The sequence below is a fragment of the Aquila chrysaetos genome, chromosome 3, assembly GCF_900496995.4.
Source record: "Aquila chrysaetos chrysaetos chromosome 3, bAquChr1.4, whole genome shotgun sequence".
NCBI lineage: Eukaryota > Metazoa > Chordata > Aves > Accipitriformes > Accipitridae > Aquila > Aquila chrysaetos.
In genome coordinates, this window is record NC_044006.1 from 25373674 (window position 1) to 25398639 (window position 24966).

Here is a 24966-nt window from a genome sequence, read left to right on the forward strand (position 1 = left end):
CTGCTGCTGGTTCTTTGTCCTCCCCCTCTGTCTAGTCAGGTGCTTCGGGCATTATGTGAAACTTATTTATATGCTTTGCCTTTTTTCCTCAAAGGATTCTTCTGATGATTTGGGTCAGCAATTCTGCCATTTGTTTGTTGAGTCATTTTCATTCTAAATTTAAAAACCCAGCAACTTTTCTTACAAAATAAGATTTAATGTCTTGCATAAAAATGGGTGTCATGCTCTTATAGACTATATTACCTTTTGTTCAATGTAAATGTGTTCAGTGTAAATGAAGGCATGGTATTGAGAATAAACAGGTTCTGTATTGATCCCCACCCCCTGGCCCCAGTTGTCATAAGGTCTGATAAAACTCATATCTATCCTGTACAAAACTGCTGAAAATAGAGCTCTGCCTACAGCAGCAAAGAGCTTTCAATAACTTGGATAAAGCTGTACTCGTGACTGTCAGGGGAGCTGTGCTGTGAGGCAGGAGAGGTAGCACTGGGCATTTGACTCCAGCCTGAAGAAGACACCTCTGTTCATGTTTACTTACCTTGATAGTTAGAAGGGCTGGAATTGTTTCTGCTCAAATTGATTATGCTCATTTGAGAATGTATTAACCTTGGGAAACTGGACATTTCAGCCTTTCAGTCCATGATGGCTATTGTGAATGCTATTTTGAGCTATTCAGTGAAATACTGTAAGTTGTTACAGCATGACTCTTGAGAGGAAGCCAGTCTTCGATGTAGTGGTTTTGTTTCGGGATGCTGTCAAAATAGTCATTGCCAGCATAGTTGTAGCATACGGTCCTTGATTTTGAAAAATGCTGAGCAGATTGGCATATTCTAGCAACACATTTGGATTATAATGTAAAATTACAACTTCATTGCCAGCAGTCCTGTAACATAAAAATGAGGCTCTTGGTACTAGGAGGGTGATCAGTAAAAGTGGAATACAGTGTCCTGTTTGCAGTCAGCTGGACAGTTTGTGTTTTTGTAGAATACTTGAGAAAAGAGAAAGGTCTCTTATTCTGGCTGTTTCAAAACTCTTTATGTCTGAATTTCTAGAACTTTTTGACACTTGAGTGGCTGGGTAGGACGACTGTACTTGGGGTACTTCTCTGCACTTGAAATCAACTCCAGAAGGAGTTGGTATCTTACTGAAGAGGACTGCTCCTGCGAGGAGGGAAAGGCAAATGTGAACGGTCCCACTGATTTGTAATTAAAATTACTGTTTTCCGGTGTCTATCACTTAAGTATGTTTTAATTTCTAATTTCTTTTTTTTTTTTTTTTTTTTTTTTTTTTTGTTGGATTGGTATGGTATTGCAAGTGTCTGATTGAAAGGAATTAAAGGAATTGGATATGAAAGGTATTAAAGGAATGTCTTTAGCCTACCTAACTTCACTCTAACTTCCTCTGTAAGCAGTGGCATTAGATTCAGTAATATTAACATGACAGTGTCTCTTGTAGGATAATCATGGGTCAAACCGGAAAAAAATCTGAGAAGGGACCAATTTGTTGGCGAAAACGTGTGAAATCAGAATATATGAGACTGAGGCAGCTCAAGAGGTTTCGACGTGCAGATGAAGTAAAGGTATGTCATCTTTTGGTTCTATTGCTTAAAAAATGGTACAAAAATTGACTGTCTTCTGAAGTATGAGTTGTCCTGCAGTTAACACCTGCAATAACAATTTCATTAAATACTTTGTTAATGTACTGAAAACTTGTCTTAACTCTGTGACCTTATAAACAGGTATGACACATTTATATATGATTGAATCAGGCATGCTAAGTAGAAGAAAAAGACTGTGGAGAGCAAGTACGGCAACTTCTTTAGCCACATATGCTTTCTAATTCCATTTAGAATTTAGTTCCATGCTAAACCTCTGAGTCTCTAAACATGAGAACATGGTTTGAGTCAAAGAAAGGGATAATGAACTATATTGAGCCTCACTGACATTTAAAGAAAATTGGGGGGGGTGAGTTTTGAGCACTTTTTTTTTATCCTGTCTGGTTTTGTTTATTTTTTTTAGTAAATGTTATAGTGCCTTAAGATGCTAGCAGGTGAATTTAGAGTCTTTGATTTTTTTTGGTAATGTTTACAATTGTGATTAATTTTTAGAGTATGTTTAATTCTAATCGTCAGAAGATAATGGAAAGAACTGAAATCTTAAATCAAGAATGGAAACAACGTAGGATACAGCCTGTTCACATCATGACTTCTGTGAGCTCATTGCGCGGGACCAGGGAGGTTGGTTAACATGTGTTGTGGTAATTCCACTTACAAGGTTGTTAGCTCGTTTTCGTTTTATTACTGGAAAATTGGCTATTCTTCTTTTTTTTTTTTTTTTTTTTTTTTTTTTTTTTTTTTTCCCCCCCCCCCCCAGCATGACATGACTTGGCACTAAATATTTTTCATACCAGTCTCAGAGAATTTATTTATTATTTACTTCAATTATATGACTTCTGGAAAGCAATAAATACATAGTAGGCTACCTAGCGTTGAATGACACACAAAAGTGAAACTTCTTTATTTCTGATAATTGGATAATCCTCAGCATCCTTTAATCAAACCATTTTGTCTCACTGATATTGGGAGTTCAATCTTGCTCCTATTGGAGTTGACCCCCAGTGGTACAAATGAGTAGTTACTTTGGTTCTTATTGGGCTAAAGCACTTGACAAAGTCTTTTTTATATTAATTAAAGTAATATAATCACAGAGGTTCTAAAAGGAGTTAGTTGAGTTGATGCACTCTTGTGTTGCACAAGCAGAGTGGACGCTAAATTTGTGAAAAACACATCCATGGTTGTGATGCAATTTGAGCACCTAAACTGGCTTTCATGTTGGTAGCTCAAATAGTTTTAAGCCTACTCCAAACTTCTGTATTCAGCCCAGGTTAATTTATCTTCTTTCTCAGTTGCTCTTTAGGCACTTCTCCAAACTAAGCTAGTTTGAAGCTGTTTTATGTGTAATAATCTGAAAAGCTAACTCTTTTCAGTGGGATGAGAATGGAAAGATTTTACTCCGAATAGGTTAAAAAACCCAAAACAAACCACTTTCTCTTCAAGGACATTTTTCAGATTTTCCTTTCCCTAAAATTTTAGTGGGGAACTGAGGACGTGTGTGTGTCACGGAGGTGCATTTGTGTGCATGCGTGTTCAAATGCAAACAGGCAAGGACCTTTGCCTGAGTGTTTTCTTTTAAACATGGATGAATATGCGATTATTCATGTACAGCTCTTATACCTATTATATGGCACTGTAGGATCAGAACTTCTGATAATAATTGACACAGGTACACATCTGATTTTCACTTATTTTTGTTAGTAAAAGATCATTCCTCACCATTCCTCTTTCTTTTTTCTTTTTTTTTTAGCTTGATTCACTATTCTTTTATCTTAATTTCCTGCCTGAATTGATTTCCTGCCTGAATTGATAGAGCACACTAATTACTGCATTCAAATCTAATCTCTGTCTCATGAATCAGAACTCTAATGCTTGATTTAAGATTGCCATAATTTATAGTGAGAGAAGTGAGGCAAAGAAATGGTGGGGGTTTTAAAAGATTACTTTAAAATATTTTTTTTTCTTAATATGCTGAATTTCTTCAGAGTTGCATAGGACACTGGCTAGAAGTTTAGTGACCTGATGGAAAGGTTTTGTGAGAGCCTTCATGTGTTTGGTGAAGACTGCAGGGCATCGCTGGTGACATAGATTTTCTCCAATGGCTAGTCCAGTCAGCATCAACCAGAGACCATAACATGTCCTGTGCTAGCCTAATAAACAGTAAGCTGAGTTCCATACCAAAACAACGGGGCAACATAACTGAGACTTGGTACCAAACACTTTGAGTCATTTTGACGTAGCTCATTTGTCAGCCTGAGACTTCTAGTTCCAAAGATAAAATTAATTATTTTTTTACTTTTGTATTTTTCTTTAAATATACATGAAAAATATGCTAGATGGCTGCTAGCTAGAAAATTAAACATTAACCTGAAATGGGAATAAAGCACTAGCATAGGACAGTGTCTTGAGTATTGATATACACGGCAGAAATCTAATTTAATTTGCTGCAGATTAAAAAGAAAATAAATAAATCTGGCTTGTGTCATTCTACCGGGGTACTGTCTCTGTATACTGTTTGTTACATTACTTTGTGTATTTCTTTAGAAATGTGAAGCTCTGTTCATCTTTCCCTTCTGGAAAGGAGAAAGATCTTTTGTCTCCACTTCCTTTTTTCCTTTCAGGTAGCTATGATAGCTGTTCTAAGCTTTGTTTTACCTACCTCCAAATCCTCTTTGTTGTACTTTCCCTAGCTTTGTATGTTCCTGTCTGCTTTTGTTTGTAACTTTTTTCCAGAGTTCTTCATACTGCTGTCCAAGTGTTTGAGAGAAGTTGATCTGTGTCTGTTAACTCTTGAATAGGTGCAAGAATAACCTAGAAGTTGTCTGTATTTCTATGGCATGTTTATCTTTTGGAGGCTACATAAACCTCTGAATCAGAAAAAAAAGAAGTCCTGTAGCTGAAAAACTCAGTATCTAACTCTGGACATGTCAATAAGAGTTAATTTTCATTTTTCCATTGTAAGCAGTGTGCATAATCAAAGGCTTGAGGATAGGATAAACAGACAACAATGAGGAAACAGGGAAAGAATTAACAAGATATATGGAGGATTTATTTCCATAAGATGTCTTGCTGGCATTAAAGTAATTTTTTTTTTTTTTTTAACATAAATAATTCATGATTTCTGCAGTGTATTGATCTGAAGCCAGGGGAATTCAGTTGCCTCTCTGATGGCCTGAGTACATACTCTAACATCAGTATAGCCGCAACAGGTACTAAATCTGTATTGAGATACCAAACATAATTTGTATTGTAGGTCAAATAGTCTGAGTAAAATATATCATGGGCACTTAATAATAAGTGGAAAAAACCATCATGATCTTTTAGCTAGGTATTGACATAGAAATAATTCTTGTGTCTTTTTCCTGCTAAACCTATTCTTAATATTATGCCCTAAAAATCTGATGCATTTTTCAAAGGCTGATACGGCTAATTTTGACAAACACTTTGCATTTTTTACATTGTAGAGTATTCTTCTGCGATTTTTTTCTTTCTTTTTGTTTCTGATGTTGCTATGTAAGTGTAACTTCAGCCTCTTATTTCAGTGCTCTGTGACCAGTGATATAGATTTTCCAAAACAAGTCATCCCACTGAAGACTCTCAATGCTGTTGCTTCTGTGCCTATAATGTATTCTTGGTCTCCCCTTCAACAGAATTTTATGGTAAGTTTAAAAAAGTACTCAGAGGAGGAATGTATGGAGAAAAGGGAAGGGTTAATTTTAGAAATAAGCAGCAAAAATCTGTTGCCAGTTATGCTCCTTATCTTTTTGGTATTGGTAATAAGGCAGTAATAATCAGAAATAGGCTTCCCCAAATAAAATGGGGGAAAAAAAAAAAGGTAACTTTGCAAACTAAACCTCTTCCTCAGTGGAACATAAATATCTCTAAAACCTTGCTGTAAGAGACCCTAAGTTTATTTAATTCAGGTGATGAATTGTCTTGTATGGTATTTAGCAAATGTAGATTTATTTGAAAGCATATAATTAGTGTAATGAGAAATATTTTCTGAGGGGTATGAATGTCTTTATGTAAGACAATTGACCAATGTATCTGTAGCAGAATAGTAATTCTTATGGAATAGAGAACTTAATCCTGAAATAGTGTCCTCACATAATGGTCATTCTTATATAGCAACTGAGTATAGCCTTTTCTTCTGATTAGCTTCACTGTATGCAAAAGCCATAATGTTAGATTTCTGATGTAGGTATTCGGCTTATTTGAAAAGCTTAGCTTATTACAAATCTTTGTCACATCATTTTGTATATGATCACCTTTGCTGACTGGGTATTACAATAATAATCATAGCAAAGTGATTTAAATAACCGTCTTTATCAGTAGATGTACAGAGTTCTTCCACACATTTTTCTACTTGCTTTCAATTCATCACTGTTTGGATATCTTGCACTGCTGCAGAATCATGATCAGCAGGAGAGTTTACATTTATTTTCTTAACAATAGAAGGTTCTTCTGTAGTATTGGAAGATACAGCTAAGTATCAAGGTTCATAAATTCTACTGACAAAACATGGGAGTATTAATGCATTTTGTCGATATGCAGACAAAAAGAAAAAAAAGTCAGTGGCGTTCAGATTAAATTGTGAGGCATGTTTCTGTGCTTGCTGTTTAGACAACTTGAATTTAGAGTCTTTTTGTATCATGTTTTCTTATCTCTGACAAAGCAATGAAGGGGTGGGTTCCGTTGCACATTACTGTGGAAGAGAAGGAAGCAAGGGAGAATGAACTTACCAAATGCAAGCTTCCCAAAGCTAGGTAGCTTCCTGTGTTTCAGTAGTAGAATCTTTATAGAAATACCCTGCTAACCTTAATGTTAGGAGCTAGTGTCAGTATCTTGAGCCAGTCACCACTAGCACAAAAATTGTTGAGGGTTTTGTTTTATTTATCTAGTTAATGGTAAATGTGGTAAAGCAGTGAAGCCAGTTAGTTAACTGTGATAGCTAGACACTTGTAGACTGTGAAAATGGCAATGCAGAAATGGTCAATTGAAAACGCAATTTTAAATTGTTTGATTGTAACTGTTGTTACTAGGTAGAGGATGAAACAGTTTTACATAACATTCCGTATATGGGAGATGAAGTGCTTGACCAGGATGGTACCTTTATTGAAGAACTGATCAAGAACTATGATGGGAAAGTGCATGGAGACAGAGGTGAGCCCAAACACTCAGGTATACTAATCACTTCTTCCTATATAAATAATTGTCAGTGTTGCTTGTTAAGGCCTGATGCTTGATTGTTACAGTAGTACCTCTAAAATCCCTACATTGGGTAAACATTGGGTATAATAGACTTCCTTAATTAAATATATTGGTTTGCATTTTCACAAGGCTGCAAAGTGTTAAAGTGGTAGTACAGAAAAATTAAACACATTAACTTTTTCCCTAGACCATACAGTGATTCATCATAATGCTTAGGTACAACTTGGAGAAGTTCTTGGTCTTCAGTTTCATGCTCACAGCTTTGGAATATAATAGTGTAATGTCCCTACATGTGTCCAGCCTAGCAGAAAGTGGGAGGAGAATTATGCAAAACTCTGATAATAATAATACCTGTGAATGTGATTTGATAGAATAACCTCTTCTGGGTTTTGTGTTGGGGTTTTTTTTTCCCTTTAAGGAAATTATTAGCTATTTAAAAACCTCCTTTCTGTAAGTCAGCTTATAGAGCAAAGTTGTATCCTTCTGTTGCTACACTATATATGTGTATTCTTAGGTGTAGTTTACCTCTTATTCTGTGTGGGAGCTGGACTACATGCCATGTCATCTGTCTCTTAGTTTGCTAAGTCTGAAGTGAAGTAGCAACCTTTCACTTGCTCTATGTGCCCACTCAGAACTGGCTTTTACAAGCCTGAACTTCACAGTTGCAAAGGTTTCTCTGACTACTCTGCTTCCCCCTTCACAGAAACATTACCCACCCCCAAATGGGGAATTGTTTCTTAAAATTGGTTATATTCCTGTTAATGTAGGATGACTGAGAAAGAGAACCACATTTTTGAGTATTGTGTGACACTCACGAAGGTTAAGCCTGCGATTCAATAATAAATGTTACTCAGTCCTATACTAGTCTTGTTAATGTCCTCAGGATAGCTGGTGCCTTTATATTTCATGAGGAACATGAAATGTTTCATGGGGTTCTGCCTTTGGATATTTTTACAGGTTTACTGATTGCTGACATCCTTGTCAGAGAACTGGTTATGTAAAAATGGTGACATTACTAGTAAATGTCTTCTATTATTGATTTAATTTATTATTAAATGAGTCTAGCTTATTAAATTAGTCTAGCTTTAAAATTAATCTCGTTTCACCATCTTGAGTCCCAAGTTTATGATGGCAATTACTGTTATTATGGGTCCTTCAAAACTATATATCGAAAGTAGAAAGATGATATTTTAGTCTCCCAATAACTAATATTCTTGTCTGACTGTAATTAAATGTAAATGCTGTGGGAATCTGTAATCCAGAGGCATTCCCATATAAGAGTCAGAATTGTAAACTACCTCTGTAATTGCACTTTTGGGAGAGAAATTCATACTAACCTGTGTGTGTATATTAAGAGTTCTGTTTAAAACGTCCAAATGAAGTACCTGCCTGTTTTCATTGTCTACACAGAAACAAAACTGTTAGTTTCCTTCAAGTTATAGTTTGACATCCAACCCCAGTCCAAGTTCAAAAGGGTGGTGATAAGCACTATAGTTCCCACACAGCTCATGGTTATTTTTTGAAAAATAACAGCAGTCTCTGTCAACACTAACTACAATTTTCCTCTCTGCCCTATTGTCTATCTGTGCTGCCCTCTCAATTTTACAGCAGAATATAAGCTAATAAGCAGATATATGCAGCATTGTATCCTTCAGTTTTCTCTTGAATTTTTTGTATATAACTGTATTCTTTTTTTATCACCTTGCCAGCGAGTTCTATAGTGGGGAAGTAGATGCTATGGAACTACCAACCAAAAGTCTCTCTGGAGATTCCCTAGGCGTCCAATGATAGCTTCATAGATTGACTGCATGCATTTCCAGGCTGGCTTAACCCAACCATGTTGCAATTGGGATTCTGGCATAAAACCTCTTAAATAGTCTAGCTAGTTAGAAATTTTTTTTATCTTCCAAGAAAGAGAGATTTATTTATGTCTACTGGTATGAAGCACAAGGAGTCAGGAAAAGAAAAATTTCAACAAGTTTCCTTCTCCCCTTCCCAGCTGTCAGTCTAAGAAATAAATACTGAGTATTTTTAACTCTTCTCAGTTCATACATTGGAACTGAGAGGGGGAAAAATGCAAAATTTTTTTTCATAAATTACAGCATTTGCCATAATTCAATTTAAGTGTAGGGAGGATTAAAAATACTTCGTATACGCATTGTGCTTTTCTGTTCACTCCCAATTTTGCTGAATTTCAGAATGTGGATTTATCAATGATGAAATATTTGTTGAGCTGGTCAATGCACTTGGTCAATATAGTGATGATGAAGATGATGATGATGGAGATGACAATCCTGATGAAAGAGATGACAAGCAAAAAGATCGGGAAGGTAACAGGATGGGTATGTCTGTCTGCACACTTTAGAAATTAAAACCAAAACCCCCTTTTCTTTAATCACTCAATAAATTTGTTCAAACCCTTCTACTTGATAGTTTTCAGGTCTAAAGTAGCATCATTTTCTTCATCATTTCCTTTGCCATTTAGTTCAAGAGTTGTACAGAGGATACTACAAAAGGCGCTTTTGCCAATTTTTGTTTATCTGCATACTGAGACAGTCAAATGCACCAAAAATCAGTTTGGTATCTGTCTAATAAATGCTTTGGTACTCCTCAGAAGATGAAATATCATTATTCTAAAGTAGGCAGAGTTCTGAATTGCCATCTCCATCTGCTGGTGAAATAATGGTTTCTCCAAATTTTACTAGTAGAGTTCTCTCAGCAGGAGAGATCACTTAATGCAGTGTGTTGTCTGTAATTTAGAAATAAAAACCTTTGCTCCTTCTTTTTTATTAGGATTTTGGTGAAGTCCCCCTTTCTCTGAACACCTCCTTGAAGTAGCAAAGAAGCAGAAATAAAATTTTTTGTTTTCCAAATTTTTTGCTTCTTTGACAGAGAAAGAAAGCCACCCACCTCGGAGATTTCCTTCTGACAAGATATTTGAAGCCATTTCCTCGATGTTTCCAGACAAGGGTACAGCAGAAGAATTGAAAGAGAAGTAAGAAAGTATTTCTTAAGATACATTGCTGTGTTGCTTTATGAAACAAAGATTCCTTGACTTCATTAAATATTTGTTGATTCAGAATGGTCCCCCTTGCAGCTAGGTTCTGTGGCAGTTGTGTAACTTCTGCAAGTGATACTTGAAGGGAATTGGCTGTTCCCACTGAGTCAAAAAATACAGAGGTGTTTATTAGCCTTCCTTTCAAACTGTTGAAAAGTGACTGCTTGCATGTGTTTAATAATCTATGTTATTTTTTTGAGGTGGTAAAATAAAAGCTTCTGTTTAAAAAAAAAAAAAGTCTCCTTTTTGGAGTTAGTGAGTAATAGTGAGTAATATATATGAGGACATGATGGTCCAGAATATAAATGCATTCTTTCCTAGCCAATTTTGTATTTGTATAAATGAGTATAGAATTAATAACTTGTCATGTCACTAACGGATTGACCTTTCTAGCTGGCACATTTCTTAATTTTTTTTTTTTTAATTTGTCACTGAAAATGCAGAGTGGTATTGGAATAAATTTTTTTATTATTATTATACTAAATAAATAACTTCTATTTCTTTCTTTTAAGATACAAAGAACTCACTGAGCAGCAGCTTCCTGGAGCTCTTCCTCCTGAGTGCACACCAAACATAGATGGACCAAATGCTAAATCTGTTCAGAGGGAGCAAAGCCTACACTCTTTTCACACACTCTTCTGTAGACGCTGTTTTAAATATGATTGCTTCTTACATCGTAAGTACAATTAGAGCCTGCTTATATATCTCTTTTTTTTTTTTTTTTTTTGCAAGTCTGGAAACTTAATAGTACCATAAGATGCAATACACAAGGAAGGAAAGAGAAGAAAAAAAATAAAAGCAGTAACATTGCTAAAGTTTACGAAAACATCTTGTCCATGTTTTCATCATTTTGCAGTGAAAACTATACCTCAGAAAACTGAATGCACCTCTTTGGGGTAGTTTGTTATCCTTTTTGCATTTAGGAGTTCGTATAGAATTTCTGGCTGGGACCAACCTGTAATGTTACTTCTCTTTTTATAGTCTTCAGGAAAACTACATTGTTTTCTACTACTGTTTCTGTGTTACACTTTCTCAGTTTGTGCATGGAGAATGGAATATATTTCTCCATAAAAATACCTGGTTATTCATCAGACTTGCTTCATTTTCCAGCAGGGAGAATGAATATCCATGAACAGTTTTTTTATTTTTCTCCTCTCAGGTTACTTTCTAGCCACTTTACTTGTACCTGGTGATTTGAAGAAGAATTGTTTCGGACAGTTGAGTTTTAGAAATTGTGATATTCTTTCCACTGAATTGCTTTCATGTTGCCCCATTCTTCTGGGGGAAGGATTTAACAAGAGCATTAGTAATGATGTTAGTTTCCATTTGCAAAGTGTGAAGAGTAGGAGAGATTCTGAAGTGCTACTTGAGACAATTCTTTCTCTGAGAATGGAGTCAAACATAAAGGGGAACCTAAGAGTCAAATATGAAGTGGTTTCGACTTGCGGTTGAATTCTATGATGGCCTCTATTTCAAATTAATTTTCTCTTTTGACTTAACTGTTCATTTGCATGTTCCACTGAGTGTGCACGCATGTTCATTTGGAAATCTTTGTGCTTTGTCAGCAGCTCCTCATCCAGCACACATGCAATCTGCCTGTATTTGTACTTCACACTGAAGGCTTTACCCAGGGTTGCTGCTTTTTAGTATCCCTTAGTTGCCTTTCAGTTTGAGGAGGAACTGGAGTTGTTGTCAGATGGTGGGGAGGGGAGAAGCTTTTCCTGTTCCTAGTTTCTTTAGTATTTGTGGCTTTTGGAGTTAGGTCTTAGTTTCACTTTCTGCTTGCATTCTGTTGGCAGACCTTGCTCGAAAATATAAAGAAGCTCTTACTTCTGAATAATGTTTAAGAACAGTAAGTTTCTGGAGGTATAGCTGCAGCCTTGTCCAGGCAGCTTCAACACGGGGATGTTCTGTGAAGCTGCAGGTTTTGCTTAGAAGTATCTTAGTTGCCTGGATGACTTGTTCCAAGAAGTGCTGTGTGCAGCCTTAGTCTGTAGGACAGGGAAGTGAAGCTGTATACTAGCTCTTGGCAAATCCATTTGTCTGGCAGTGGTTTTATGAGTTCTTGACACTCAACAGTCTAGCAGGAAGACTGAGTGCCAGTCTAGTTTTACTTCTGCAAAAGGATTTTGGTTTTTAAGTCAACAAAAAAGCATTGTCCAGACATAGTAAGAACAAACTTTTTACAGGAGCACCCCAGAAGATTTTTAGGTAATTCTGCAGCAGTGGTTTTAGGCCATTTTTCTCACTAGTTTTATAAACTTGCAGGATTTTTCCAGTGAAGATATAGGCTCCTCTAAAATACACATATATTTGATTACTCAGTTTATATAGATTTGCCTTTCATAGTAATTTTTACAGATTGTTAGAAGTAGAACTGAAAGGATCCGCAGACCACATTTCAGTACCTGGGAGTACTCTGGGGAGCCTGGTATTACCAGTCCACAGTTTTGAGGCACCAAATCTGTGAGACTTCTTTTAGTGCTGTGAAGGACAGATTCATAATGTTGTTCATTTTGACATGTTCTTAAGTGGCAGATTCAGCCAGTGACAAAGTCCAGAGTCATGTCACTGATCAGCTGAAGGACTTCAGTTCTCACACTAGCAGCATCCTTTAAGCTGAAAATGTTGAGCCCCCTTTCCTTGTGTTCATAACCTTCAGATGGAAGACAAGGTGTTCCTGTGTATGCTAAAGATTGCCTAAGTTCTTGTTGCTGGTGATTTTTGATAAGTCCCTTAAACAAGTCAGTATTCTTTCCAAAGTGGTATATGTCCAAGGCTTCATTTTAAACCATGCCTTGTACTTAAAAAGGCCCAAACTTTAAGTCATCTCTTCAGGTTTTCAGAGCCATAGCAGAAAGAAGGAAGAATAACACTTCCACTGTGGGGGCATTCAAGATGTACCTTTGTGTCAAGATGGAGCGTGAAATTACCGGTTATGATAGTGCCCCTTATGGCAGCTTATGCAGCACGTGCATTGTCACTGACAAAAATAGACTTGATACTTGATTGTTGCAAAGAGATCTCTTGAAGCTTGATTTACACATTCACTATGTAGCCTCCAGGCTGGACACTGAATGTAGTAAACTGATGCTTCAGTCACCATTCCCTGAAGACATACCCAAATCCCACCTCTACAATGACTAGCCACTGCTTGGATGCATTGCTTCCTTCTGCTTTTGTCTATAGTAACACCAAAGAAAGAGGATGGTTTTCTGTCTGTGTGTCTGTCTGCTTGTCTGTCTAGAGCTAGGAATTTATCTGTTAAAAACTGAGAGAGTCAGTTGTATGACCTCTTTGCTTTCTGTGAAATTTTAAGACTGTTGGTCAAAATCCACCTGATTCATTGCTGGGAATAAGTAACTCATCAAAAAAAAGACTACTTTGGTTATTGGAAGGCTGCACTAGCAATTTTGAGTGTCTGCAACAATTTACCAATTTAACTTGTTTAAAAAGTTGCTAACATTTCTACTAGCACCCTAATCAGTTGCCCCTATGTTCTACTTCATGCAGTTGCCAAGCACTACAGGATGATGTCCTGGCTTCTGCAGATGACATTTTTGATGAATTACTTTGGTAACGTGGTGGGCTACAGTGATAAGATTTGTACTTTGAAAGGCGCAAATCTCTAGAGAAGGCATAGAAAGTTAAAAAAATACAGGAATCCTATTAGGTCTGTTTTTGATTTTTGTAATCCCCCCTCTTAGATTCCTTTTTTTTTTTTTTTTTTTTTTTTTAGATTAGCCTTATTTTATGTAGTTTCAAATCTTTGTTCTAGAACATTTGATTTAAGTATTGGAAAAGTTATCATTAGATTTTTAACGTGTCAAGTCCCCTTGACGACCTGGCAATCCCTTTATGTGCAGGTGATGACATTACTGAAAAAACTTGTGTACCGACTTCATTTGCTGACAGCAAGGAATTATGCCTAAATGTCTGGACTAACAAAGAATTTAGAAGAAGGAAAAATATCAGGTAGGGAGAATTTCCCAAATAGCTTGACTGTGAAGCAAATGTACATTTCAGGCTAAACTGTTGCCTGTGTACTTTCACATTATGAAAAATATGAGAATTGAGCCCCTTGGGGATGAGACAGGTAATAAATCTCAAAGACAGAAAACATGCTCAGTGAAGGAGTTTTAGAATGACTTTATTAAGGAAATTATTGAAGAAATACAGAGCTTAGTTATTTAGGAAATTCTGCAAAGTCTTCTTTGATTTTTTTAAAAAGAATTCCTACTGATATTGGCAAGATTCATAATACAGCTATACAAACAGTTTTATTCTTGTCCTGGGTCCTTTCTTTGTAACAAGCCTCCCAAAAAGTAACTTGCAACAGTGGTGGTAGATTCTGACTACAGTTGTCAGTACTATACTATGTTGGGTGTTTTTGAAATAGTGGAATACAAGATATGATTCTAATATTAAAGTATCAGATATAGTGTATTTTTGAGGTCTTGCTGGTTTAAAAAGTCAAAAGTTTATTTGTTTCACTGCATTACGAACTAAACATTTTTTCATTGTCTAAAGGAAAACAATTTTAAAAAATAAACACTCATTGTAGGACCTCTGCAAATGAACTTGAGAGAAATGTTTGCATCTGCAAGTGACATAAAAAGAATAGTTTTGGTTTCTGCACGTTGCAGCAGTCTGATAAGGATCATGGCTTGCAAATGTTTTACTGTTCTTTTGCATTGTTGCAAAATTATTTTTCTTGTGGTATGAAAAGAGGGTAAAACAGTTATGTGAAAAAACCCTGAATGAATGAAATGGTATACTGTGCAAATTTAAAGATGCAGTGTTGAAAAATCTGGGTTTTTCCCCTCCACTTTGGGGTGGGGGGGGGTCCCAATCATCTCATTGTTTTTTAAAAGCTGGAAAAAGGGTGGAATAACTTGGCATTAAATTGCAAGGTTTCTTTGTTATTTAACATATTTTACCTACAGAATGTATGAACACTTCAAGGATATGTGAAACATATGAGAAGTGACATACCACAGAAAAGCTTTTAACTGGAATATGGGGGAAGAAAGAGTGCTAATAGCAACAATATGCATAAATTACATGCCTATACTTGCTTGTAAATAATTTTTACATACCTATATGCCCATATGTGGAAAATTGAAGCTTTTTTTGTGTTTTCAGGTTTATAAAATGTAATATATTTCACTGGAGGAAGTGATGCAATATTTAATTAGTGATACTTTTATATTGTTTATACCTTTTTAAGAAAGCCTTGGAAGAACATATTGCTTTCCTGAGGTTCCCATGTGCTGCTGTCATTAATACAGGCATAACATTATAGAATTTATGATTTGATTTCCAGCACACCTTCCCTTATGGGAGGGGAGCATGAAGTGATGGTTCCAAGACGGAGTGGTTTCATCAGAGAAGCTCTCTTAAGAAGTGCTCACCACCACTGGTCACCCTCCCCACTGGTGCCAAAACAAGTGCTTGTGGAGCTACGCTGCAAACCAGATCACTGAAATGAGATTTGCTTTTAAAAACTTTGTCTGTGAAGACATATGTGAGCTCTGCCCACATTCTTTAAAAGGGAAGGAACTGCATTTAAAAAGTTCAGTCTTGAGAGTATAGTGGACTATTACAAAGAGAAGCCTCGTACACAGTCTAGAAATGAGTAGGAAAACCTATGGTGGTGGCTTATTGAAGGAGAAGGATGTGTGTGGTGTTGGTACGGAACAGCCCTTATGGATTAATATGGGTAAGAGGGGAGCGAGGGATTTTTTTCTTTCAGTTTGAACATTAGCACTTTTTATTCACTGAGTGTTCAAAAACTTACAGTTAAGTTACAGTTGCCTAACTGCAACGGTGGTAAAACAGCAGCATAAATGCTTTTACACTGCTTGGGAATCATGCATTTTCAGACAGGTGTCTTTTGTAGGCCTTCATGGAGCTTTAGAAAACAGTCAGCTAGCTAGCACTGAGTAGTGGGGGTTTTTTGTGTGTGTGTGTTTTTTTTGTTTTGTTTTTTTTTTTTTTTTTAAACTTGAGTGCATTCTCTATTTTTGTTCCTTGCAGTTGTGTATGCCACTGCTAGCACATTTAAGGGGAAACAGTATTTATTGATATCTATCTATCTATATAAATATTAAAACAAAAAAATTTGTTCCTTGAGCATGGAGGGATTTTTTTTAAAAAAAAAAAAAGAGAATTGCATAAAACTAAGGATGGTATTTCTAAAAGCTCCTAGTATAATTTGGAAACATGAGTATATGAGTTCTGGTGAGACTCTAGCTGCAGGTTTTCCAGGCTTCAGTTAAGTAAGGGATACAGAAGAGCTCCCAATACCTCCAGCAAAACTGGGAAAGTCAGTCTCTCTGAAAACATCCTGCTGGGAGGCAGGGATTGCATGGGGGAAAGCTGGTAGAGATGAGCTCTGGCAAAGGGAATGGGTAGGAAACTCTGCCATCCTGTTATAAAGGTGCTCATGTTGCATCTGTAACACACCCAGTTTGGCTCCATGCTGGGTCACTGTTCTGCAACTTATACAGAGCTGTACAGAGTCCATCACATACATGAGCAGACACTTCTCTGCAAGTTGCAGACTTAACTGTGGACTGTGGTTGTTCTGATCCACAGTGACTGTGTGATGCTAACTTATTTTTACCCTGCAGCTGGGATATAGGAACAACACTTACCACCTGTCAGCTTAGTTGGAGTGCTGATAAACTAATAGAGCAAAAATGCTGAGGTGTCCTTCTTGCTAACAAAAATGAAAAGTGGGTCCATTACCGTTCCAAAGTGTGGGGGGTTGCATTTTCTGACAAGATAGAAATTGAACACCTGAATCTTACAGATTGAGAGATGATCATGCATTAATAGGAGAAGCCCTGAATAATTCTGTTTAACATGGTAACAGAAGTAAAGTCTGTTCTGTTTGTTGGGAGTGGAGATAGAGGAGGTCTTCCTTGATGCATGAAACAAATGTGATGATTGTCTTCACTGATGTAAATGGGCATACGCGAAACTTACCTGGTGCTGTCTCTGTGTATTTAAGTGGTAAGTCAAATGTCACTAGATAGGGTTTATTCTGTGGTTTTTTTTCCCATTTATTATCATTTTATTCTGGTTTTAGTAAAGTCTTGGTAAACCTTGTGCTTTGGATACTGTTTGAGGTTAGCTATTTAATGTATTTTTTTAATATTAAAACTTACAAATGTGATGTTTTGATTCAACAGCATTCCATGCAACTCCTAATACTTATAAACGAAAGAATACAGAAACAGCATTAGATAATAAGCCTTGTGGACCGCACTGTTACCAACATCTGGTAAGATAATTTCATTTGTTAAATTCACTAAGTGCTAGTGCTAGCTGCAGTATAGCAAGTTACACTTAGTGTAAGGACATGCTGCATATACGGTAGTGCATATACTTGTGGGCCACTTGCAGTCAAGTATGCTGCCTTCAGTTTGTGCAAAAGAAAAGAGTTAACTTCCAATCATCAAATGAAAGTCTAAGTAGGACTAATTTTTAGCTATGTTTGATGTAGCCTGAGATATTTGTAGGGAAGAAAGGTTATAGCCTCCTAATAATATGTTGCTGCTATTGTGTCCAATCTAGTCAAAGAACTGGGTCTTACAGACTTAGCTCTGTTGTAAGTTATATCACGACTAAAAATTATAAAGGTTTTTTAGTTTGCTGAAGGTGGATTTCATCCAGTATTTGTGCTCTTAAGAAACAACAGGATGGAAATTAAAGGGGTGAAATTCTTAGTAATATAATTTCAAATCTCTCTTATACTTCCCCTAAATTTTTTAGTGTGAGAAACTGTGTAATTTTCCAGGCTAAAAACTTGCTACGCATTGTCATACCCCTTTCCACTAGAAAACAAATTACCAGTGATTGCATTTTAAAAAAATGCAGAATGCATATTGTTTAAGTGCCATGTGCAAGAAGAGTTCTTGTATTTTGAAGGGTGTTCTCTGTGGGAAATTCTCATTTTTTCTGTCATCTGGGAAAATAGAAATTTACTACTGAATTATTTTTCACTTGGCAGCCAGAATGAAAGTGGAACTGAAATACTGACATAAGTACTTTGTATATGTAGATTTTTTTTTTCATGATAGTAGCAGAAGTATTTATGTTCATAGAGTACATTTAACTGGTATTTGTGTGTACATGATTAAGTTGTAGAATAATGCAAAGTAGTATGCAAGTAGAACGTGTTCTCCCCCAATCCCTGACCACAGGTGAAAACACTTCTTAATTCTTTTACTGAAAATTTTAATGTTTTGTGTTTAGGAAGGTGCAAAGGAGTTTGCAGCTGCCTTGACTGCTGAGCGTATAAAGACACCACCAAAGCGCCCAGGTGGCCGCCGAAGGGGAAGACTTCCAAACAACACCAGCAGACCCAGCACGCCGACAATAAATGTATTGGAATCAAAAGACACAGATAGTGATAGAGAAGCTGGAACTGAAACTGGAGGAGAAAACAATGATAAAGAAGAAGAAGAAAAGAAAGATGAAACATCCAGTTCCTCTGGTAAGGCTAGTCAATACTTCTTTATTCAATTAGCTGCAGTGCTTGAGAGGATAAAACAAAAAAACCAAGTTGAGCCACACGATCCTAGAAGCCATGTATTTGGAATGTATGGAAGTGAGTGAAAAGACAGGCTAATAATATGAGTTTACTCAAATAGAGCACTGTAAGGAAATTTCCAGATTGTCTTTTGATTTATGTATAGAGGTGAGATTGTGTAATTTTAATAGCTACTGTTACCTAATTTTTACCTTCTTTAAGAGGTATGTGAAAAGTGCTGTTTTGTTGTGGCACTTAGACTAGGAAACAACAACAGAAACCTGGGATATTTTAAACTATTATTATTAACTATTACTTTAAACTATTATTATTAACTATTTTTAACATAAAAATGTCAAATTATTAAAGGGCTGTGAAAATTTTTGAAACATAGCCTTACATTGACCTATACTTTCCATTATTTATTACAGAAGCAAATTCTAGGTGTCAGACACCGATAAAGATGAAGCCAAATATTGAGCCTCCGGAGAATGTGGAATGGAGTGGTGCAGAAGCCTCAATGTTTAGAGTTCTTATTGGTACCTACTATGACAACTTCTGTGCAATTGCCAGACTGATTGGGACCAAAACGTGCAGGCAGGTAAGAAGGGAAGCTACTTACTAAAGATGATAGTGTTTTACTTTTAAAACTGAAGTATAGAAATACTAGTTTTGATTACTAAAAGAGAAAATTAATTAATTTTCTTGGTTTTTCCCAAGAATGCTATGATCCAGAATTCATGCCACAAATATATAGACATTAGTTTTAAAACTGTTTTTAAATTAAATTTACAGGAGGTTTAAATTAGACTATCTGTTCTTAAATAACAAAAATAATCAACTTTAAATGTATTGAAAAGAGACTATGACTGGATATAAACTGTAAGTTGTTGGTTGGAGGAAATCATACTAACTTAGAAAATGAGCAACTTTCTACTAGTGAGAGATTTATCGTGGATGTATTATGGTATCTCTTGTTAGGTGTATGAGTTTAGAGTAAAGGAATCTAGTATTATTGCTCCAGTCCCTGCTGAAGATGTTGATACTCCTCCCAGAAAGAAGAAAAGGAAACACAGGTAAATCTGTTACTAAATAACCTTAGCATAACAATGAATCAGAGATACAGGGGATCAGAACAGAAAGTATTTTGGAGGAAAAGTCATGCAACTCTTCTCCTTTTGCTTCCAAAACCAGAATTTGGAGCAATAAAACAAAATGGCGTTTTGGTTTCAGACAAAAGTATTACCGCATTGACAAGTATAACCTTCCACTTCCCTTCTTTTTAATCTTTTTAACAGCCAGATTTTTGTTAGCAGATTCTCGTAGGTGTATTGCTGCAAGTAGTCAAACTAAGTTTAGATTAGAAATACTATACACAGCTTCTTACAACATTCAAGATATTGTGGTATAATATTGTTTGCAGCAATAAATACTAAATTTACAAGCATTATAATGGGATACAATAATGATTATATGGTATTTTGTAAATTAAAACTTAACTTTTTTTATGGTGAAGTGTATTTCATTAAGATTCAGATGATCAGTAAGCAAAAATATTGTAGCAAACTAGTAGGATTGCCTTTTTTTTTCTTTGAGACACTATTCTGTTGTAGCACCCCAGTTTCATTATGAACTAGAACTTCAACTAAAGAACCAGGTTAACAAGTTATTATTTGAAGTGAAGCTGCAATGAAGAACAAAATCAAGCTTTTTGCTGGAGCCACAAAGACCAGCTGAAGCAATTACTGTTGGAATTTTAAACTTGGTGGCTAATGTCTGTCAGTGAAATGCATTTTTCTTTGAGAATCCCAAGGTTTGAAAAATGCGACTCTGCGTTGATTTTTTTTATTCCCAGGGATAAGAACATAGGAGATAAAAAGCTGCCTGAAAATTAGCAAGAACATTTCTTTCTGCAAGCAATAAGTACACTTTTTCCATAAAGTTTCCTTTTTCTCCCTTTAACTTTCCTTATTTTCCCCCAAGTTTGTTTTTCCAGTTCTTCTCCCATCAATTCTCCTTGCTTCTGTCTTAGCTTGTCTAAGTATATTTATTATTTCCAGGCTTAGTGAAATTCCTGATACTGGCTCAAAGATACTGTTGACGTGGAGTAGAATGTTTCTGCTTTGTAGCATAGAGGCAGCCGATGTCAGCTAGGAAAAGATTCAGTGAGCATCTGGAAGAGATTCTGTTCTCAGCAAAAACTATTGATTTAATGCTCTTGGCACAGTTTTCAAGTTTTGGGGCATTGGTGGGGTGGCTATTTAAATCTGGAGTTATTAGCCATAGTGCAAGTTTGGAATATGTAGTTGGGAATTAGCTTGCTTTCAGATTCATGCAAATTGCTATAAAAATGGTGCCACTACATCTATTTGAAAAAAGCAACTAAAAGGCTCAAATGTATTTTGAAGCTGAAATGGATTATATGGTTACCAGGTTGACATTATTGTTTTGGAGGAGTTTTGAGAGTTTTTTTTTGGTTTGGTTTTTTTTTTTTTTTTTTTTTCCCTGAATAAATAAAAGCACATACCATTATGTGGGGTTTCTTGATGTTATTTTGTTCTTATTAGTTGCCAATATAAAAACTTTTATGCTAGCAATTTAGTTTTGAAATGCCTTTTAATTCTTTTAACTCTGATTGAAGGAAGTAGAAATTTTTTTTATTTAATTTCACAGAATATGTGGTAATCAAGCTGTCTCCATTATTCTATGTGCAGTAGCCTTTTAAAAAAAGGAAAACCTTTTAGCCTGCCTACATACTACTGTAATCTGAGCACTCTCTGAAGATGTCACACAACTAGCAATTGGGAAAACCATCTGGAAGTCTTTCTCTGTTTCTTACATTTCTTTGAGTTGAGTTTACTCACTCCTAGAGTAAATCTAGTCCTAGAGCCAGGAAGGCTCTTCTGTCCTGTTTGCACTTTTCCATTGCAAGGCACTTACTGGTCTCCAGGTTTTCCACATGTATGTGTGGTAGGCTGCCTTTGAGGAAAAGCAGCAGCAGATTTTCTTGCAAGACTTCGCCTATTTCCCATGCAATCTTGGTGCCTGTATAGGCATACTGACCATCTAGCTGGCAAGACTATACCCCTCTTGGATAGTAAAAGATATTCTCTCCCTCCTTCCAATGTCTTTTTTGTTAGATAGCCTTAATAAGGCTGATCAATGAGAGGAGAAGACTTTTTATATAGTTGTTTTTTGGAGAGCCAGTCAGTGTCAGAGCCTGTCCTATGTATCAGAGATTAATCTGGTGGTTTGTGAAAGCTCTGCTTTGCTGGAGGAGTAAGTACTTTGCATAGAAGCCAATAGAAAAATCTGAACCAGGAAAGAATTCAGAAAAGCATGAACGTATGCTGGAGGGAGAGTACTTCAGTACTGTTCATTGTCTTGCGTGTATTTTTTTTCCATTGCTGGGAGCGAAATTGTATTTGCTTTAACTAATCAGCACTCCTTCCTCTGGATTGGTAAGGATCTGTTATTGATTGTAGGGCCATGTAATGCTGCTTCTTGATTATTTTTGTTATCCTCCCCTCCCTCAGCCCCTATTCGGATGCAAGTTTACTTAGTAAACTTTATTTGAAAGTATTTTCTTTTTTCCTATATTCTCATTTTCCTCCTCCTGTCCCTACCTTCCGCTGGACTGCTCTTCACTGCATGCTTGAATAGCTCACGTGGTTCTGCCTAGAGTTTTTATAGGGATTTAAAGTCTCACTATTATCAGGCAAAAGGTGCAGCTGAGGCATTGGCACAGATATTCTTATGTGCCAGCTGGTTGGAAGGCTGAGTCTTAGAGTGGTGGGGAGGCTGTGGATAAGATATGATTTAGGAGACTGAAAAGAAGTCTTTGAGTGATGCCAGAAAATTGAACACTGCAAACTACATATATTGACATAATTGGCACATATTTTGAATTTTCAGTGCTATTTCTGGTGGCAGAGTATCCATCCCTGTGCAGGGAAAGAAATGCTAGTGTAGCTTCTTCCAAAGAATGCGTTTCTACTGCCTGATTAGCCGATACCAGTGCCTCCTGAAAACACTGGCAAAATCTAGTAGGTTGTTAGCAGAGAACAGTAATATTTTTGACAGCTTCTGTCATAATGCTTCTGGAAACACTTGTTTTCTAAGCTGGCTATCCTGCAGATGTCAGCAACCAGATGTACAAATCTACCTGCTTGCTTGGAAATCTGCCACCGAGTTTCCAATTTGTGGTTTTTGGTGGGGGTTTTTTTGGTGTGGTTTTTTTGTTTTTGTTTTTTTTTTTTTAATGAAGCTTCAAGTTGCTAGTGCTTTCTCAACTTTGTCTTTTCCTTGCCTTTGGTTCCTGGCGCATGGGATCAGATCTTGCCTTTTGTTTCTGAATTGAGATAGCAGATTATAGGGCAGAGAGAGAAATTAGTCCACGTTTAGTACAGTACTCATTCAGGCTTCAGCTTTGTGCACTAATCAGGCGAACTTGCAGTGCTTCCTGACAGTTTTTGAAAGTTACAAGCCAATGAATGTACTATTTGATTGAGCTATTCAAACCTCCTGTTGAATTGGTCAGTGTTGGCAGCTTACTTCATGTTGTCCTCTGTCATTCCGCACAATTCATGCTCACGCTGTATGTCTCCAGTTCCTTCCTTGCTAGACTCTCTTCCTCCTGTGACACCAATCTGCATGACTGAGCTGATGCCTTTGCCGTTGTGACTGCCATATTTAATTTTCTATCCATTTTGAGTTGTTAGTATTAATGCTTTGTTGATGGTGGCAATCTTTGTCATATTCAGGTGACCTTGTCCATACAGTCTATACTTTCCTGTGGAAACCAAAAAGTCTCAGGTGGCAACTAGTCACCAAGTGGTATTTTACTTTTAAAGTATTAGGATAATGCCTACCTTAAAAAAAATGCAAAACGAAAAGCTCATACTAACTGCTAATGAAATGGTGTTTTAAGAAGACTATACACAGAAAGCTTTTAACGGTTTGGTATGCTAGTAGGTCCTTATTATCTTGGGCTGAGAGACAAGCTTTTGTGAAAGAATTGTTGAAAAATACAGTATATGTTGCATTGCTGAATACCAGCTATCCAAAAAGAAAAGTAGTTTGACGTGCATTAGAGTAATTTAAGTCAAAATTGCAGTCCTTCTTTCAATTGTATGGGAACTGTCTTCTTACAAAGAGTCAGCATCTCATAATTCATAAATATATGTTGGTAGCCTTTTTCTCCCAGAGTGAGTCACTCTTAATAGGAATGTCATCTATTTATTACAGTGCTCTGTAATGCTGATAGTCTTTGGATTTGTTCCCTCCCCTCAACCTCAGTTACTTGGACAGGTCTGCCTCTGTGGGTTTCTAACTTGTATGGGTTCCTTCAAATGCTTTTAAGAAAGTTGGCTGTTGAGCACTTAATGTTAAGTCTAGCGGTAAAGCTTTGAAAGGGCAACTGCAAAGAGAATCTTGTTTACTGAAAGCTGTTGTGTGTGGTGGTGGGGCCAGCACAAAGTCCTATTTAAGTAGTTACAGCAGGATGTATTTTTTCAGAGTGCTGAGTGCAACTTCTGAGTGTTGCCTTCACTGAAGGGCAGAAGAGCTTTCAAAGTGTTCTGTGCTGGGGATTTTTGAGTACATGTGTTCACGAGTATTTTGGACTGCTAAGTAAACCTGAACAGGAAGTGAGGTTGCGAGGTGCAGCTAGCAGTGTATTATTTGGCCAGGGAATGAGGCTTCTCCCATATTCTCTTAATGTTGCTATATGACTTACTAAGAAAGTCCGAGAAGTGTAAACTTTGAAAGTCATTAATCTAAATTTTTTTTATTATGTTTATTTACCAAAAATCAAGTGCTAACTAAATTGCATAGAATTGAAGAAAGTATAGTGAGTTACGTTATGATAACCAAAGGCATGGTACTCTTAAGTAAAACACCCCCCCCCCCCCCCCCCCCCCCCCCCAAAAAAAAAAAAGGGCAAAACCCAACAAAACCCAAACCTAACCAAACCACCACACAGCAAAACAAAACCAACACTTCTTGCAAAGGGAGTACTTAGCTAAGCTAATGAGAAAGAGGACACTGACGGAACACGGTAAGGATGGAAGAGAAAGGCGTATAGAGTTTGAAGTAGAAGGGAAAAGGCTTAGCACAGTACCACCAGTCAGAACAAACTGGGGAGAAGTCGGTCCAGCCAGAAGAAATACTGAGGTTGCATCAGTGTGGCTGTGCCAGACAGATGTGATGTCCTGTTGTCATATACTTGGAGCTCAGCAGATGAAGGGTAATATCTGGATGTGATCTGTAGGGGTCTACTAGTGTGGTGCTGGGGCCAAGTCCTGTGAAGCAAACAGCTGACAGACCTTCGCTCCCCTATTTAGTCATGTCCCTCCATATCTGCAATTCCATATCTTCCTTCTGCTGCTGCTTCTGCCTGCTAGAAGCAGCTCCAGCAGCTGCCTCTTTGCAGGTTTTCCTTCAAGGCTGCCTGGATTTAAGCATCGCTGTAGCCTGGGCTGGGTGGGGACTGCTTGTCTGTACAACCCTGGGACTAGAGGAATGGTGTGGGGAGGGGGAGGG

At 36.8% G+C, this 24966-nt stretch overlaps 1 protein-coding gene across 10 annotated transcripts in view; it reads left to right on the forward strand.

Annotated features, from left to right (window-relative positions):
- The window catches only part of EZH2 (enhancer of zeste 2 polycomb repressive complex 2 subunit), a 51014-nt gene that overhangs the window by 20138 nt on the left and 5910 nt on the right, over positions 1–24966 (forward strand). For 6 of the 10 annotated variants that reach the window (XR_003922778.2, XM_030009802.2, XM_030009798.2 and 3 more), the window contains exons 2-12: positions 1456–1579; positions 2108–2236; positions 5155–5271; positions 6655–6775; positions 9022–9165; positions 9716–9818; positions 10394–10557; positions 17081–17172; positions 18147–18387; positions 18855–19024; positions 19405–19499. Coding sequence is in view for 9 of the 10 variants with exons in the window: in XM_030009798.2 (XP_029865658.1) it covers positions 1456–1579; positions 2108–2236; positions 5155–5271; positions 6655–6775; positions 9022–9165; positions 9716–9818; positions 10394–10557; positions 17081–17172; positions 18147–18387; positions 18855–19024; positions 19405–19499 (1500 nt within the window). In the remaining variant the exon portion in view is untranslated. Of the gene's footprint in view, positions 1–140; positions 1355–1455; positions 1580–2107; positions 2237–4156; positions 4234–5154; positions 5272–6654; positions 6776–9021; positions 9166–9715; positions 9819–10393; positions 10558–17080; positions 17173–18146; positions 18388–18854; positions 19025–19404; positions 19500–24966 lie in introns of those variants that run through there. The other 4 variants (XM_030009801.2, XM_030009799.2, XM_030009800.2 and 1 more) reach the window with 4 other exon arrangements.